This window comes from Macrosteles quadrilineatus, unplaced genomic scaffold (genome assembly GCF_028750875.1).
Source record: "Macrosteles quadrilineatus isolate MER2022 unplaced genomic scaffold, UCM_ALF_1.0 Scaffold_1__1_contigs__length_201487025, whole genome shotgun sequence".
Classification (NCBI taxonomy): Eukaryota; Metazoa; Arthropoda; class Insecta; order Hemiptera; family Cicadellidae; genus Macrosteles; species Macrosteles quadrilineatus.
In genome coordinates this window covers 9660136-9678261 of record NW_026542594.1, presented here as the reverse complement: position 1 = coordinate 9678261, position 18126 = coordinate 9660136, and the positions used below count along the sequence as shown (strand labels likewise).

General features: G+C 37.3%; 1 protein-coding gene across 3 annotated transcripts in view; it reads left to right on the top strand.

Annotated features, from left to right (window-relative positions):
• The first annotated feature begins 2696 nt into the window (after positions 1 to 2696).
• Positions 2697 to 18126, top strand: part of LOC128994430 (46 kDa FK506-binding nuclear protein) — an 86847-nt gene continuing 71417 nt past the window's right edge. For 2 of the 3 annotated variants that reach the window (XM_054419012.1, XM_054419003.1), the window contains exons 1-2: positions 2697 to 2874; positions 8206 to 8301. In XM_054419012.1, the coding sequence (XP_054274987.1) occupies positions 2865 to 2874; positions 8206 to 8301 (106 nt within the window). In that variant the 5' untranslated portion in view covers positions 2697 to 2864. The remainder of the gene's footprint in view (positions 2875 to 8205; positions 8302 to 18126) is intronic. The other variant, XM_054418994.1, reaches the window with a different exon arrangement.

The following is an 18126-nucleotide window of genomic DNA, read 5'->3' as shown; positions in this document are numbered from 1 at the left end:
TTGCTCTTTTTGAGTCGACGCCATATTGTTATTGCTTTAATTAATTTATTAATTGCGATTAGAGGTTATGTATTTGTTGTCAATGTATTAGCACCCAATACTTTATGCGATTGTTTTCTGTAGAATAATTACATTTTAATTTTATTATTACTGTGTCAATACTAGACTATTTATTCAAGCGTTTTTTCCTTGTTAGTATGTTTGAAATAGACTAGGCATACTAATTGAACTTATTATAAGATAATTATTGTTATTAGACCTATGATTTTACGTATTAAAGATTGTGGTAGAGAGAAACAATATCATAGTTTGTTTCAATACCATTCACCTAATAAAGGGATCAAATTAATTTAAGTTACGATGCTTTCAGTGCAATGGCAAATAGCCGCTTTAACCTAAATAAAAACACAATTAAAAATAACATCAAACAAACCGATGAAGGAAACTAAAATAAGGTGATGTGTTTCGAGATAGAGGCGAAGAAAGCAAATAATAATGTATTTAGGATATGCCTAAACTTATAATTAGCTTCACCCTAAAACAAACATCCATAGTAAATTTAATTTTTAATACTTAAGTTTATTTTATAAGTTAAGGTACTTTTGCAATTACTGAGATTGAAGATTAAGCAAGACATAACCTCAATCTCTCAAGAACGGAGTTGACAGTTTACCTCAGTGTCTCGAAATATGGTAGATTGAGATTAGCTGCTAGATTTTAGAGTAAGAAGAGGTTAAATCGAATATCGCAAGAACTCTGCATTGTGATTGGTTCAAAATGACGTCATCTGAATTTCGGGCGGTCGTATGCTCTACATTTCCACCACGAGTCACTCAACTAGTGATTCCCAACTCGCTTCCCAACTGTTGGGTTTCAAAAATACCAAATCCTATTGTTGGTTGAGTTGAGTGCTGACGATTGACTCAACTGTCAACCATTTCAAAAATAGGGCCCCTGGTTGAAGTTCGTTCGCTACGCTCACTCACCTTTGGGTTGGAGCTCGTTCGCTACGCTCACTCACCTTTAGGTTGGAGCTCGTTCGCTGCGCTCACTTGCCTTCAGGTTAGCTCGTTCGCTACGCTAACTCGCCTCCAGGTTGAAGTTCGTTCGCTACGCTCACTCACCTTTGGGTTGGAGCTCGTTCGCTACGCTCACTCACCTTTAGGTTGGAGCTCGTTCACTGCGCCCACTTGCCTTCAGGTTAGCTCGTTCGCTACGCTAACTCGCCTCCAGGTTGAATCAAGATGATCTCGTTCGCATCGCTCAATCACGTCCTGGTTAAAGTTCGTTCGCTACGCTCACTCACCTTTGGGTTGGAGCTCGTTCGCTACGCTCACTCACCTTTAGGTTGGAGCTCGTTCGCTGCGCTCACTTGCCTTCAGGTTAGCTCGTTCGCTACGCTAACTCGCCTCCAGGTTGAAGTTCGTTCGCTACGCTCACTCACCTTTGGGTTGGAGCTCGTTCGCTACGCTCACTCACCTTAAGGTTGGAGCTCGTTCACTGCGCCCACTTGCCTTCAGGTTAGCTCGTTCGCTACGCTAACTCGCCTCCAGGTTGAATCAAGATGATCTCGTTCGCATCGCTCAATCACGTCCTGGTTAAAGTTCGTTCGCTACGCTCACTCACCTTTGGGTTGGAGCTCGTTCGCTACGCTCACTCACCTTTAGGTTGGAGCTCGTTCGCTGCGCTCACTTGCCTTCAGGTTAGCTCGTTCGCTACGCTAACTCGCCTCCAGGTTGAAGTTCGTTCGCTACGCTCACTCACCTTTAGGTTGGAGCTCGTTCGCTACGCTCACTCACCTTTAGGTTGGAGCTCGTTCACTGCGCCCACTTGCCTTCAGGTTAGCTCGTTCGCTACGCTAACTCGCCTCCAGGTTGAATCAAGATGATCTCGTTCGCATCGCTCAATCACGTCCTGGTTGAAGTTCGTTCGCTACGCTCACTCACCTTTGGGTTGGAGCTCGTTCGCTACGCTCACTCACCTTTAGGTTGGAGCTCGTTCGCTGCGCTCACTTGCCTTCAGGTTAGCTCGTTCGCTACGCTAACTCGCCTCCAGGTTGAAGTTCGTTCGCTACGCTCACTCACCTTTTGGTTGCAAATTAGCTGTTGTCATAAATGTAAAAGAAATAATAGTGCTGCACCCTGTTGGTAATCCTTGTAACTTTAACGCTATTGAACATCATAGAACAGAACCAACTTGTTTAATTGAAACAGCTGTTAAGATTCATTAATTCCATTTCTCATAAGGTTAACATGGGAAACTCCAGAGCCACTGGGGCGGAGCCCTTTTAAGAATTTCGAAACGGGAAATAGTTTACGTCCGATTCGCATACCTACAGAATTTACACACCAAATTTCATAACGATCGGTGAAATCGTTCCGGAGGAGTTTGCAGACAAACACTGTGACACGAGAATTTTATATATTAGATTTAATAATTTTCTTAAATCGACGTGAGGGGCTCTCCCACAATCCCCCACTCTTTCGCCAGATTCTCATCAGTTTGCGGGTGGGGAAACTGAGATGCTAGTCTCTCGCAGGGCTAGAGATATACATACATGTACATAACGATACATGTATATCATGTATATCTCTAGCCCTGAGTCTCTCGGGCTCCTCTCTGTTCCTCTCTCTGTCTTCTTTCTTCATTGTCTTCTCTTCTCGTCTCGTTCTCGTGCAACGTGCAACGGAACGTGCATTCGTGCAATCGCAATCGCAATCAATCGCATCGTGGAACGTCCATGCTTGGTTGCCACACAACCGGCACAATTTTAGGTGTTGATAATTTGTTCATACTACCGGTAAAACAATTTAAATTCCTAAGGCTTTAACAAGATTTATCAAAGTTTAAAATTTGCTGCAAAGATGTTTTGGGGTGAGTAATTATTTAATTATCCGTAGTTCAAATAAACCAGTGGAATAACGTTTAAAGCCAACACGTGTTTAAAAATGTACTTAAGGCCTAAGTTAGACTACCTTCTACAGCTACACTTTCAAACGTATTTCAGGTCGGTTTTTGTTGCATATTTATTTATGCTCAAAAGATACATAATTTATTGTTTTGGAGGAACAACAGTTCATAGAGAAGTTTTTAATCTTAAATTTTGACTAACTTAGGCATGTAAGTTAACTTAGGTTCGGCTAGGCTAAACCCATCCTTGGTTATCCTAGGGTACATGCACTTTTTTGGCTATGCTTAGTGTTGTTAGAGCTGTTTGCTATTTTACCTGCATGCCCACAATTATGAGGTTAGGCTAAGTTGTAATAAGTTTACGCCCATGTTACCCAAATCGTGATTCTTGAAATGTGCTTAAACTTAATGTGTAGGCTAAACTTAGTCGATTGTACGCCTAACCTACGCCTTGGCCTTAGTAAAATAAATTTCAGCCGACTTCTTACTCAACAAAACTTCCTCCAATAGCCTACTTACTTCAATAATCTATCAGAGTTTTGCCACAATACTTACGGGTCATTCTCCAAACAAGGTACAATTTTAGGGCATAAATTTTCAACCCTCCGAGTGTTATGTGTCGTAAAAGCGACTCGTAACACATCCGCTGTTATGTGTCGCTTTTGCGACTCACAAACACTGTTTACGGCGACGGCTCTGGGACTGACTGAATCGGATTGAACAAGATCGAGTTAGGTATAGTTTTTTTTCAGCAGATTCAGAGCTTTCTCCTGATGTCTGTTTCTAGACGCTTTTCATTTTCGTTCCGAAAATATTCCAGCAGACAGCTGACGTGCGTATTTGTACAACAGCTTGGTTAACCTCGCAGGGCTTTTAGTGCTATGGGAAAATCACCATGTACAAAATCACAGTTCTAAAAAAAGAAAAATCGCCTAGAGATACCATGGATTAGTACCTAGGCCCTACATACAAAAATTTATCAAAATCGAACCACGGGTATAGTCTGTAGCTCTGTACACATCCACACATACAAACACACACATATGGGTCTTTGCCAAATACTCGCAAACACCAAATTGTGGCATCTTTCTAACTGCGGCCACCAATAGATGAAGGGAAACGATGATGACAAAATGACAATAAGCTATGCTATATTTTTTGTGATCAATACAAAATAGCTTATTCTTAGTCAAATCCTGTGGAGATAAGCGTATGGTTCAGTTCTCATCTACGATCGAAGGCAGATAATCCGATTATCAGTTAATACGAGGTCGGTTAAGAAGGGGTCTACTGTATCTTCAGGTGTTTTTTTCATTTGTTTGAAATTTTGATTTTTAACCCTCCCAGTGTTACTTGACGAAAATTCGGCAAGCACCACACTTTGTATAGTGTTACTTGCCGATTTTTCGACAAGCAGACATCGTTTACGGCGAAGGCTCTATAACTGACTGAATCGGATTGAACTGGATCGAGTTAGGTATCGTTCTTTCCGTTACATTCTAAGCTGTCTCCAGATGTCTGTCTCAGCGCTGTATTTTTCTCCTAGCCGATCATAATTGATGCAGACAGCTGACGTTCGTGTTTCAGCCATCTTGGTTATTTTACGTCGGTGCCTTGTGTGTTTTAGTACGTTTATCGTCGTTTTTAGTGGTAAAAATGGACAGTAGTGATATTCGTAATGCACTAAGTGAAGATATAAGTGATGTAGAAGGATTTGTTGATGATCCCGAAGAAGTAGGCAGTGACATTGATGTGAATTATCCTTCAGATTCTGAACTATCTTTGCTAGACTTTTCGTCAGGGAGTGGAGAGGAATATGTGCCCGATTTGAACGATTTAGAGACGTCAGATATTGACGAAAATCTTGAAATTGAAAATGAACAAGACACCAATGCAGGTAGGCCTAGGCTAATACCGGTACAGCAAAACATAGAACCTTGGATTAGGGTGTATCCCCCCGAACCTCCGAAAGATGTCAGACCTCAGTTTCAAGTTAGGGCTACAGGACCCAAAGATTTACCCCCAAGAAATTCTTCCCCTATCAATTATTTGAACCTATTTTTGACAGCTGCCTTTTGGAGTATCATTACAAGAGAAACAAATGCCTATGCTCAAAGAACATTAGATGAAAAGAGAGATAATTTGAGTCCACATTCTAGGCTCAAAAGATGGTCCAATGTTTCCATACAGGAAATGAAAAAGTTTTTTGCTATTCTTATCAATATGGGAATGACTGTTAGAAAAAACATCAAATCATATTGGGACACTAGAAAAACAGAACATATAGCATTTTTTTCAAACACCATGGGGGTAAATAGGTTTTTACTCATAAGCAGTTTCTTGCATTTGACATCGGCCCGCGCTGTTGAGAGGGGTCAGCCTGGACATGACCATTGGATAAAAGTAAGGTGGTTGTTAGATCATCTCAATTCAAGTTTCAAAAAACACTTTGTACCAAATCAGGAACTCTCCATCGACGAAAGTGTAGTAGGAACAAAGAACCGATGCATATTTATTCAATATATGCCAAATAAGAAACACAAACAATACGGCATCAAGAAATTCGAACTTTGTGATAGTGCCACCAATTATGTTATGCACATGGAACTATACAGTGGACGTGATTACCTTGCTGAAGCTAATTACGATGAAGAGTTGTTTACCGAGAGGGTAGTAAAGAACTTGATTGAAAAATCTTCATTGTTTGACAAAGGATATCATGTCTTTACGGACAATTTTTATACAAAGATTCCGTTGGCTGAACACCTTCTTGAACGACAAACATTCATCACCGGAACCATAAACAAAAAGTCAAAATTTTTATCAAAAAGAATTAAAGACTATAACTTAGGAGAAAGGGAAACAGTATACTTTAGAAAGGGAAATCTGTTATTGGTTGGTTACCGTCAGAAACTGAGTAGAAAAATTGTGTATATGATTTCTACAGCATACCATGCGGAAGATCAAATTATTACAAGTAAAAAGGGACTGAGAGGCATGAAACCTGTTATGATACACCATTACAACCAGTTTATGGGTGGTGTAGATGTAAGCGACAAATCTGTGTACCATATGTCTTGCAACCGCACCACTTCCAAGTACTGGAAGAAGCTGTTCTTCAATTTTATTGATATTGCGCTCGTAAATGCTTACATTCTTTACAAAGAGAACACTGACAAACCTGTATCAAGAAGAGACTTCCACATATCTATTGTAGAATCCCTCGTAGGCGAAGAAATCTGCGATGCCTTACCTGGACCAGTTCCTGGACCTCGCGGGGATTGCGGTGACCACCGACTTGAAAAACTGCCTCGAAGAAGTGAAAGAAAGTGTATCGTTTGTAGTCACACCAAAACTAGAGGCAGGTCTTCATATTGGTGCCCCGGATGTAATGTGGGTGTTCACAAAGAGTGCTTCCACAAAATGCAGCACTTTTGGAGGCATAACAATGGCAGAAAAAGGGCCAGAGTGCCCCTAGACCAAGGTAGCGGAGAGGACTCTGATTAGGCCCATGTGTTAATTCTTCTGTATATAATATTTCTATTCATAAGTGTTAAGTTTTTATTTACAAGTGTTGAAAACTATTGACAGCAACAACTGTGCAAGTTTTTTGTCTGACTTTTGTGACTTTTTGTAAATATATTTTGGATACTTTGTAATTTATCAAGTTCAGCAAACGAATTCTTCAAGTTCGGCAAAGGATTCTGGCCCCAATCAAGGTAAAACCATGCTGTATTTTTCTCATTTACTAGTAGGCTGATTTTGTACTAACTGTAAATAAAATTTCATACAACATGAAATACTCTGGTTGGTTCAATATGTGTTTTTATGAAAGGTGTTGAGTCATTTGGCGATTTCGGTATTTTCTTTCAAACGCGCAAAACATGTTTTTCACTCATAACTTATTTATTTGATAACTTACCTCACTATATGATTATATATTTGTAATCCTCATTAAATTTGAACAAAGTGGCTATTTTCAAATATTTATAGGCCTATAATTTATACAATTTCATTGAGCGCAAACTTTTTTTTTTTCAATTTTTCCAAAATAATTTTTTTTTTACCTAAAAAATTTTTTTGAAACAAATATTCATGTTTTATGTATGATATTGAAGCCCATGATTTTCCAAACAAAATGGTATATAGAACATTAGAATTAACATTGTTATAAGCTTCTCAGATCCGTTTTAATAAAACCTTGCAAATGCGCCAAAAATAGGTGGACATTTCGGTATTTTCTTTCAAGCGCACAAAACATGTTTTTCACTCATAACTTATTTATTTGATAACTTACCTCACTAAATGATTATATATTTGTAATCCTCATTAAATTTAGAACAAAGTGGCTATTTTCAAATATTTATAGGCCTATAATTTATACAATTTCATTGAGCGTGAACTTATTTTTTTTTTGAAAATTTTCAAAATTATATTTTTTTTACCTAAAATTTTTTTTTTTTTTTAAATGTTCCTTATGTTTTATATATAATATTGAAGCCCATGATTTTCCAAACAAAATGGTATATAGAACATTAGAATTAACATTGTTTTAAGCTTCTCAGATCCGTTTTAATAAAACCTTGCAAATGCCCCAAAAATAGGTGGACATTAAGGCCTAAACTATGGACACTCGGAGGGTTAATGGGGATTCTTCCACAAAAACCCATAAAAAACTAGAAAAATCAAATTTTCTCAAAAATGGCCTGAACGATTTTCATAAAAATTTAGTAGGCTATGTTGTAGCCCTTTAAATTCTGGACAAAATGGTACAAATCCAATTTCTGTAAAAATTACGGTTCAAAAGTTATTGTAAATTATGTTATTTTCCCATATAAATAACAAAAAATATGATTATTGAAAAAAATCCGGTTTTGATTTAACATAGTAGGCCTACCCTATGTTACGGTCCTTACCATTTTGATAGTTTTTTTCATTTTTTAGAAATTTTGATTTTTAATGGGGATTTTCCCATAAAACCCCATAAAATACCTAACGGAAAAATTGGATTTTCCAAAAAATGGTTCGAACTATTTTGATACAAATTTAGTATGTTATAGTCCTGTAAATTCTGATCAAATTTGTACAAATCCCATTTCCGTATATTTACTCTCACCGCTTACACATGATAAAGGTTGTTGACACTTATGGGAGAAAGTATGTGTCAGAATGCTGATACCGTTTATTATGATTCTAGTTATCACTTATTAATAAGTTATCTTGTTCATGAGTTTTCCTAGGATGTATTGAAACTGTTGGTCTACTTAACATTGTTAACTTAAATTTTATTTTCAGGTTTAGTTTTGGAGCCTGGAAAGCGTTATAGCACTACTGTTGAGAAGGGGTTTCATGTGTCAAAGGCTGCATTAGATTGCTCCTCTATTAGAAATGGTAAGTGTTTAAAGGAGTCTCATAAACAAATTACCTACTGCTCTCTCAACATAACTTTTTAGCTTGGAAGATATGTAGGGAGTGGGTTATTTGTAGCCACTCTACTTGTTAAATAAATTTCCTTCCTCTTTAATTGAGTGGCGTAATACTGTTAATTCATATGAATGAAATACCATTAGAGCTGTATCTCACTTAAATGGTGTTATCTATCAGTTGAAAAGAAACACATAAGCCTATGTCCTACTATCCTGTTAGTTAGGTTTATGCATAGTTGTTTTAAATTATCAGAACAGTGCAGCAGGATTATCCGGACAATCATGAATAATTTGGGGATGCGGAATATTACCTCCGGAAAACCACACCCCAGGTTCAACGTGACATTACGAAATCTACCAACTATATTCGGGGACATGAAATAAGGTAGGTTCGAGTGATTTTGCAACGTTGCCATATCGGCACCGGCAGACGCCCGCCACGTGCGGCGACTGCTTGAAGGTGACTACTTGTAAGAATTATTTATTTATTCAAATGATTAATAGGTAATTTTTGCTAATAAAACATACATTTTTTATGTGTTAAATGTTGTTTGTGGTTTAACCCTCCCAGTGTTACTTGACGAAAATTCGGCAAGCACCACACTTTGTATAGTGTTACTTGCCGATTTTTCGGCAAGCAGACATCGTTTACGGCGAAGGCTCTATAACTGACTGAATCGGATTGAACTGGATCGAGTTAGGTATCGTTCTTTCCGTTACATTCTAAGCTGTCTCCAGATGTCTGTCTCAGCGCTGTATTTTTCTCCTAGCCGATCATAATTGATGCAGACAGCTGACGTGCGTGTATTTGTAAACAGCTAGGTTCCCCCGGACCGATGACTGATGTGTTTTATTACGTTTATCATTGTTTTAGTGTTAAAAATCAAAAGTAGTGATATACGTGGTGCATTATAAGAAGATTTATGTGGTTTTGAAGTGCTGGTTGATGATCCTGAAGAAGTAGGTAGTGATATTGATGTAAATTATCAGCCAGATTCCTAGCTATGGTTAGGCTATGCATTCTTAGCTAAACGCTATGTACTGAAATCAGTTTTTTGCCCATAACTTATTTATTTGCAAATCTACTTCCTTATATTATTATATAGCCTATTTGTAATCCTCATAAAATTTAGAACAAAGTGGCTATTTTCAAATATTTATAGGCCTATAATTTATACAATTTCATTGAGCGCGAACTTATTTTTTTTTTTGAAAATTTTTGAAATTATATTTTTTTTACCTAAAAATTTTTTTTTTTTTTAAATGTTCCTTATGTTTTATATATAATATTGAAGCCATGATTTTCCAAACAAAATGGTATATAGAACATTAGAATTAACATTGTTTTAAGCTTCTCAGATCCGTTTTAATAAAACCTTGCAAATGCGCCAAAAATAGGTGGACATTAAGGCCTAAACTATGGACACTTGGAGGGTTAAATGTTGTGCACTGGCTGATTTAAAACCAGTTTTTGTTTACTGTATAACAGATTCGTCGGATAAAAAAAATGTTTTTGGTTGTAATAACTTTTACTATATCTTCTGTCCAAATTGCATCATATTCTAAAATCATACTACTTTATACCTTAACATTTGGTGGAATAATTAAATAATAACATCAAGAATGTTCAAATAAATATTTACTAGTGTACCTGTTGCTCGAATTCGAGCAATTGCGAAGCATTACAGGCGTTATTTTAAAACGAATAACAGTCATAATTTCCGATGACTTTTTAAGAGTCGACTCAAAGATTATGGAAATACTCAAAGATGTACACAGCAGTTAGATATAATAAAAATTTTTTGTAAATATCTTATCTTTTTTCAAAAGCTGACCTTGTTTTTTAGTGTTTTCTACAAATTTTCCCCACTCATAGCCGCATTATGTTGTCTACAATGTCTATAAATGTAAAAAAAAAAACATTATTTCTATTTCTTCTACTGTACTTGGTTGTGTTCTATGACTTTCCTGTTTCCATTGTTTGCAAATCGGCTCTTTCAATTATTGCTCAAGAAATGTAGCACAGTGTTAATTCAGTTTTAATTTTAGTATATCAAACTGTCCAGTATTTCTCACTTTTTTCCATTGTAATTTTAAAAATTACACCAACCAAGTATCGTCTACTACAGATGCAATACGCCAAAGAATATCGTCTACGTGCAATCTCCAAGAAGTGGTAAAAAAGGCAGAAACCAACCCATACAATAGATATAAGTTAACTCCATAAGAAATAATTTTAAGAGTTACTGTGATATTAGGATTTTCCACTAATTTGGTAATAGAACTTTACATTGCAAAACATGGCACGATTCAGAAGAAAATCAATTTTAAAATCAGAAAAAAATACATTGCAAATACTTCATTTTGACAAAGTTAGTAAATCACAATAATTTAAATATTAACAGCTGTTTCATTCAAAAGTACTGCAAATGTATGCATATGGTCGTAATGTAAACAAACCTGAAGAGGGAACTTTAAAGGCCTCTGGGGCAGAGCCCCGAGGAAATTTACCTTTCTTTAGAGACCCCTACCGAGTTTCTACACCCAGCCGTTCTCTCAAATCAGCTGCCACAAAGAAAACCAGTTTCAAATTAATATATAGATTTCTAACCTTCATGTTTTATTTTCAATCACTTCCTTCATCATCAGGGTCTCCTCTCTCTCTGTCTGTAGTTTCGTCATTTAAGTTTATGATGAATGGCTCCATGGCGTCATCCCTTACTATTTCCTTGGTCCAGTCATCCTCTTTGAGTTTATCCGCATGTCGAACACACTTCTGTCAGTCACTTGCAGTTACTTTGTTGATAGCGTCGGAAGTAAGTTAAGTCTCAACATCACTGATTTTAAATGTTGTTTTTTTTTTCAGCAACCTCCCGTTTGACTTGAGCCAAAATCAACTCAATCGGATTGTATTGGCAGTGATATATCAATTGTATTGTAGTGGTAGTCATAAAACTTGATGGCCGGCCTAAAGCAATCTCGTCGAGCTCGTACTGCTTTTATTTCTTGAATGAAGTGACTTTCACCAGTAGCTCGGCTTTCAATTCATAGGAGAAAAAGGGATATTTTTCCATCAACCATTCCTGTATTTTACTTTCTTCCATGACATGTTTGGGATCTTTTCCAGTAAAGTCGAGTGGTAAGGTGCGTTATCCGTGATGATAACTGACGGTTCTTCTAAACTCGGCAATAAGTGTTCCTTGAACCATATGTGGAAGGACTTGCTATTCATTTCTGAGTGGTATCATTCTTTTTTGATCGAAATACCCACTTGCACTCGGGAAAAGTATAAAGTATAAAACCATTTGCGCCACCAGCATGACAAATGATCAACCTGCTGCCTTTTCCCGTAGGTACTTTAAAACCGCCTCCTTTATCTGAATGATGCCAAATATACTTTTTAAAATGGAACTGGTTAACCCAGGTTTCATCTAGATAGATTCTCTTTAGAGGTCTCTCCTCTTGCTTTAGTGCATGCATCAATCTTAAAAATCTTGCTCGAGTAACCGCAATGTCCTGTCTCTCCAATAAAAACTTCCTTCCGTCGTTGCTTTTGTTCTACTTAAACCCTAAATTGCGGAGTAGTCTCTGTGTTGAACGAACACTTCCTTTTTAACCAATTTTTTCTTGCAGGTGTACTCAAAATTTTTGGCGAGCAACATCAGAGTCAAAGTCATTCAACATATTTGCAGGTTTTCCCCTCTTGTATTTTTTCTGGGTGATTTAAAAGTTAATTTATCAAGCGGAGATAATTTTGCTTCTTTATTGCATTTTTGAACGGATCGTAGGCTTATATCGCACATTTTTGCCGTCAACTCTTGACTTTTCTTGAAATAAACTGTTTCTCGGAATTCCAGATCCTCCAATTTACGGACATAATTCATAATGAACTGACTAGGATAGATTTTGTCTGACTGCCCAGGTCCTTTTTGCATCCTTTTTTTACATACATGCAATCTTCATTTTACTGGTGTTTTGAATTGTTCTAGTAATCTTTCAGATTCAGTTAATGAAGTGGAAGGCCCAAGTTGATAAGGTAAACTTGGTGTTTCGGGACTCACTAACTCTACAGGTACAAGTTCAGTCAATGTGGTAGGATACCCAGGTTGATCTGGATCGCTTCACTTTCCATATTCAATATGGAACTCACAATACAACAATATTTCAATAACACACCTTTCACGTTGAAAGATCCACCCTTACTGAAGGGCTGATGAATGCCTTGAGTGGTGCTGGTAGCGCGAGGCGTGGCAGGTGTCACTCACAGGAACCGGTTCAGATGGGTGGATAAAGAAAGAGAGATTTAGTTATACAGTAGACTCCCTCTCAGCCGGACACCTTTTAACCAGACATCGGTTTAACCGGACAACAGTCGACAGAAATGACATCTCTTTAACCGGACAATTATTATCGGCACATTGGTTTAACCGGGCTAGATCGGCAGGAAGTGGGCGGTACTGTAACGACTGTTCTCGTGGGAATGATTTGAGACCAGTGATCACATGTCTAAATACAATGCTCTCCTAAATTTAAGTCGAATATCACCGTAAACGGACCATTTTAATGAGTTTTTGGGGACGTCGGCTTAACCGGATAAACCGTTATCCAGACTGGCCTCGGTCCCGAGGAGTCCGGATAAGAGGGAGTCTACTGTACTATTTTTCCTCAACAGGGAGAAAGCGAGCCTTCCGTGGTGCGATTCCCACAAACCAGCCCCCTCATGCGGACACAAAAACGTGTAACATTTAATTTTATTATTGACCACTATCAATGCAAATGTCATTTAGACACAATATTTTTCGTTCATACAAACAATCGATTGTCACAACAGTGCTTTCAACGTAATATTCGGGGCAAGTTAACAAAATTAACAAGAGTTTACAAAATCTACAAGAAAATAATAAATATGAATGTTAAAATTATGAAACTGAACAAAAGTGTTGGTAAATAACCCTCCTATATACCTTAAAAATTTGAAGCTTGTAAGCTTATTATAGACTAGCAGAGTACCCGTCCTTCGTACGGGGTTGGCATATAAGTATCAAATGCTTATAGCAGTTATGAGTGAGGACATGGTTTAAGAAATTTCGGTTCTTTTTGAAGTTCGTTCGCTACGCTCACTCACCTTTAGGTTGGAGCTCGTTCGCTGCGCTCACTTTCCTTCAGGTTAGCTCGTTCGCTACGCTCACTCGCCTCCAGGTTGAAGTTCGTTCGCTACGCTCACTCACCTTTTGCTGTTGTCATAAATGTAAAAGAAATAATAGTGCTAGTGCTGCACCCTGTTGGTAATCCTTGTAACTTTAATGCTATTCAACATCACAGAACAGTACCAACTTGTTTAAATGAAACAGCTGTTAAGATTCAATAATTTCATTTCTCATAAGGTTAACATGGGAAACTCCAGACCCACTGGGGCGGAGCCCGAAAGGATTTTTGGGATAAAAATATGCCTATATGTTAATCGGGAATGTGAGCTATCATCATGCCAAATTTCAGCCCGATCCGACCAGTAGTTTTCGCGTTTACTTTTCCCATACACACACACAGACACCACCTCTTAGTATAGATTTATATAGGGTGACAAGTCTGGAAACGGCTTAATATCTTTTTAACAAAATCTGTTAGAAATTTCAAACCTTTCACATCAACTTATATGTATCCAGATGACATTGTTACCTCAATCTTATGACACTTTCACCTGCGCTAACTCTGGTGCAACAGTTGACTATGTTTTAAATAACGTGAAAAACATGGCCCGTGACTTTTCCACCAATGACACAGTGATTGTTATTGCAGGTGCGAACAATTTAAATGATGTCACCTACTCAAACAGAGAGTCAGCTAGGGAGATAGCAAAAAGTTTTAATGAATTTGTTGCTAAAAATAAACATACCAACATTGTTTATGTCACTCAACCACACAGACATGATCTTCCATGGAACAGCCTAATTAATCGGGAAATCTATAAGGTCAATATGGAGTTAAAACATTCAAACTTAAACTTGATTGACATTAGTGACTTTAAAAGATCTTTATTTACTGGGCACGGCCATCACTTGAACAAGTTTGGCAAACGTGTTCTATGTAGAAGAATAGCAGACCTAGTTCTTAAAGAAATTAGAACTACCATGAAAACTCTGTCTACACTTTCTCCTAAAAATGTCACAATCAAAGTAGCTGAAATGGATGATGTCATCACTGAGTATTGTAAAAGATCCGATGTCGCTTTCGCTCACTGCATCTCCGCTGATTTCCAATCTCCTAAACACATGAGTGAAGGAGTGGCTGTAGTTTTTGCAAAGAGATTTGGTAAGCCCACGGTAACTGACTACTGCGATAGGAATTTAACACGTCAGAATTCTTCCAATGGTGTTGCTGTGTATGGACTGGTCACTAAACCAAAATATTTCTTAAATGCCAACAACCATCTAAACTACAGAGAAACATATAACTCAGTTTTTAAACAATTGGCTGCTGATTTTAAAACAAACAAATTTAAGACATTGATCTGCTCGCCGCTAGGCTGTGTACGTGATTGCATCAGTCCATCTCACTTTATAGATAACTTATTCGATTTCATCAATGACACTGGTGCATCTGTAATTGTTGTGACAGCGGATGATACTTCAAGGCAAAGGTTGAGACGGGGAATTCCACATACCACTTTTGTAAAAAAGCTGCATAATTTAATTGGTGCACAGTACCCTACACAACTTTCTCCAAATTACAATGCACTTCCAAGATCAGAGCCAACATCATCACCACCACCAACGGACACATTACCATCACCAACAGACATGACTTCACTACCTGAGATAAACAGCAAACCCACTCTGCAACATGTTCAGCCCAACCTCACACTGTTGGATGAAAATACCATTTACATCAGTAGCAGTTCCTTGACATCTGAATGCCATACACCTGCAGCGGCAGTGATCAGTGATGTGGGGGGGTCAAAGGCCAATGGGAGTGCGAGTGAGGTGTTAACACAGGAAGCATTTAATCTTTCTTATCTGAGTGATAGTAGTCCCTTCAGGGGTTGGTCACCTGCTTCATCTCCAGTTTATACAGTCTCTTTAACAACTCCAGCCTGTCACTCAAACAACACTCCTAACACCCCTGCCCAGCCTTCACAGAGCACTTCCAACACCCCTGCCCAGCCTTCGCACAGCGCTTCTAACATCATAGCTCAGACTCAACATTATGGTTCAGCTCTATCACTACAGCCACAATCGAGTTCAGTATGTGTGAACCCTACAACACCTAGAGTCGTCCCTGGACATCTGCAGTACAACGAAGTGGTTGGCGAGATACAGGCAGATAGTGGTCAAGAAAGTGATCAAGAAAATGTGAAACAAAAGCAGAGTAAAGTGCTAAGTGGCAGTAATATGAGCCCAAATCTTAAAGAGTGTGCTGCAAAAATGCAATGTAATAACGAAAGTAGTCTAGTTAATAAGATACCGAGCAGTAATTTTTTAGATCAATAACTTATCAGGGTGGTAGTAAAGTTAACTCAGAAAACAATATCATTCAGTTTCTTACACTTAATATACAAGGTATAAATAGTAAGACGTCAGTACTTGAAAGTTTTATTAATAATCAACCTAATTTAGCTTTTATTTGTCTAACTGAGCACTGGCTCGATGCTAATGTTGTTGATCTCTCATCACCAAAGGGGTTTTACTGTGCTGGTGCAAGCTGTAGAACCAACCATATCCGAGGTGGTTCTTTGATATTTGTCCGAAATAACTTCCAAAGTAGACCTATTGATGTGATAGACTTTTATGATGAGTTTAATTTTGAAATAACAGCAGTTATTATTGATGAGCTCAAATTAATTGTTGTTGCATTGTATCACTCAACTGCTGGCAACCCTAAAATTTTCCTTGACATATTAGATAAGTTTTTGTTTTCAATCTCTCAGTGGAAAACCTATGTGACTGTTGTAACAGGTGATTTCAATGAGAATTTTGATGTAAAGACAAAAAAACATCAAAATGTTTTCTTAACCTTTTGAAGCAATATAATTTTTATTGTTATAATTTCAACCCAACTAGAGGAAAAAATTGTTTGGATAATTTTTTTGCTAATTGCCCACAAGGCCAGGTTAAGTTTTGCAGGATATTTACGTTTCCCTTTTCTGATCATGATGGTATTTTAGTAGGAATGGAGTTTAGGAAAAATAAACCCCCATCTCAAAAAATTAGAGACAACCCAATCGATGATGAGAGAGGTAAATGTATAGATTTTGTGGTTCCTAAGTCTGCTTTTGAAAAAATTAACTTAAGCCTCTTGTCTTATAATTGGGAAAAACAGTTCTTTGGTAACTGCTTCACAGATTCACAACAAGCCTTTGATATGCTTTTTAACACAATAATTAACAACCTATTGCAATTTTCTGTAAAAAAAAATAAACTTCATAAAAGTAAAGTAAACAAAAAATCTGGTTGGTTCACCAAGGACTTAAAAGCTATGAAGGAAAGAATTGTGTTTCTGAAGAGCCTGCTGAAAACTTCCAGCCAGCCAGTTTTAAATCTTATGAATTATTTAAATGATTATAAAAAAAAGTACAGGCAATCTTTGTATAAGGCTAAAAAGGTGTATAATGCCAAATATATCGAAGAAAGTAAAAATAAATGTAAAGCGGCCTGGAATATAATTAAAACTCATAGTTGTGGTTTACATAAAGCAAACAACCATCACATTGCACCTGATGTCTTTAATACCTTTTTTGTAGAAAGTGTAGCAAATATTAAAAAACAAATCGGTAACACTAAATTTACTTCCAGTGATTTTCTAAGAAATACAGTTATAACCCCAGATCTTTTCCAATGGAAACTTGTAAATCCTGAAGATATTATACGGGTTGCTAAAAGACTTAGTAATTCAGACAGCTGTGATGTATATAATATGAGTAACAATTGTCTAAAAAGTATTATTCCTAGTATTTCAGTACCCTTGGCATATTGCATAAATTTTTCATTGATTGAGGGAGTCTTTCCAGATCAGTTAAAAATATCCAGGATATGCCCAGTTCATAAGAAGGGCCCAAGGAACGAACCTTTAAGCTACCGCCCAATTTCAATAATTCCAGTAATTTCAAAAATATATGAAAATATAATTCATGATCAAATCTATTCCTTTTTTGAAGACAATAAAATTTTCAATCATTGTCAATTCGGGTTTCGAAGGGATAAATCAACAGTCCAAGCTGTAGACAAACTAGTTCGTGAAATTATTTCTTCCTTTGAGACCAAGTCATATGCCCAGGCCACTTTCTGTGATCTTAGCAAGGCATTTGATTGTGTTGATCCAAATGACCTAATAAAAAAATTAAATTATTATGGAATTACAGGCTCTGCTCTAAAGCTCATAAAATCTTACTTATCTAATCGAAGACAAAGGGTTTACACTGATGGTCTCTGGTCTCAAGAAATATCAATAAATGTGGGTGTGCCCCAGGGTTCGGTCCTGGGTCCACTTTTGTTTTTAATATGCATTAATGATCTCCCAAATTCAGTTAATTCCTCAACTATTCTTTATGCAGATGATACAACCTTTTTCCACAGTAATAATGATTTTGAACAGCTAAATTTATTATCAAAAAATACCCTCACCACATCATCAGACTGGTTCAAAGCAAATGGGTTTCTCTTAAATGAAAGTAAAACACAGAATGTTGTTTTCAGCCTAAGACCCCTCCCTAATAGCGGGACTGATATCAATATCGCAGTTGGTTCGGTGAAGTTTTTGGGCATAAAAATAGATAGTACTCTTACCTGGGGATCTC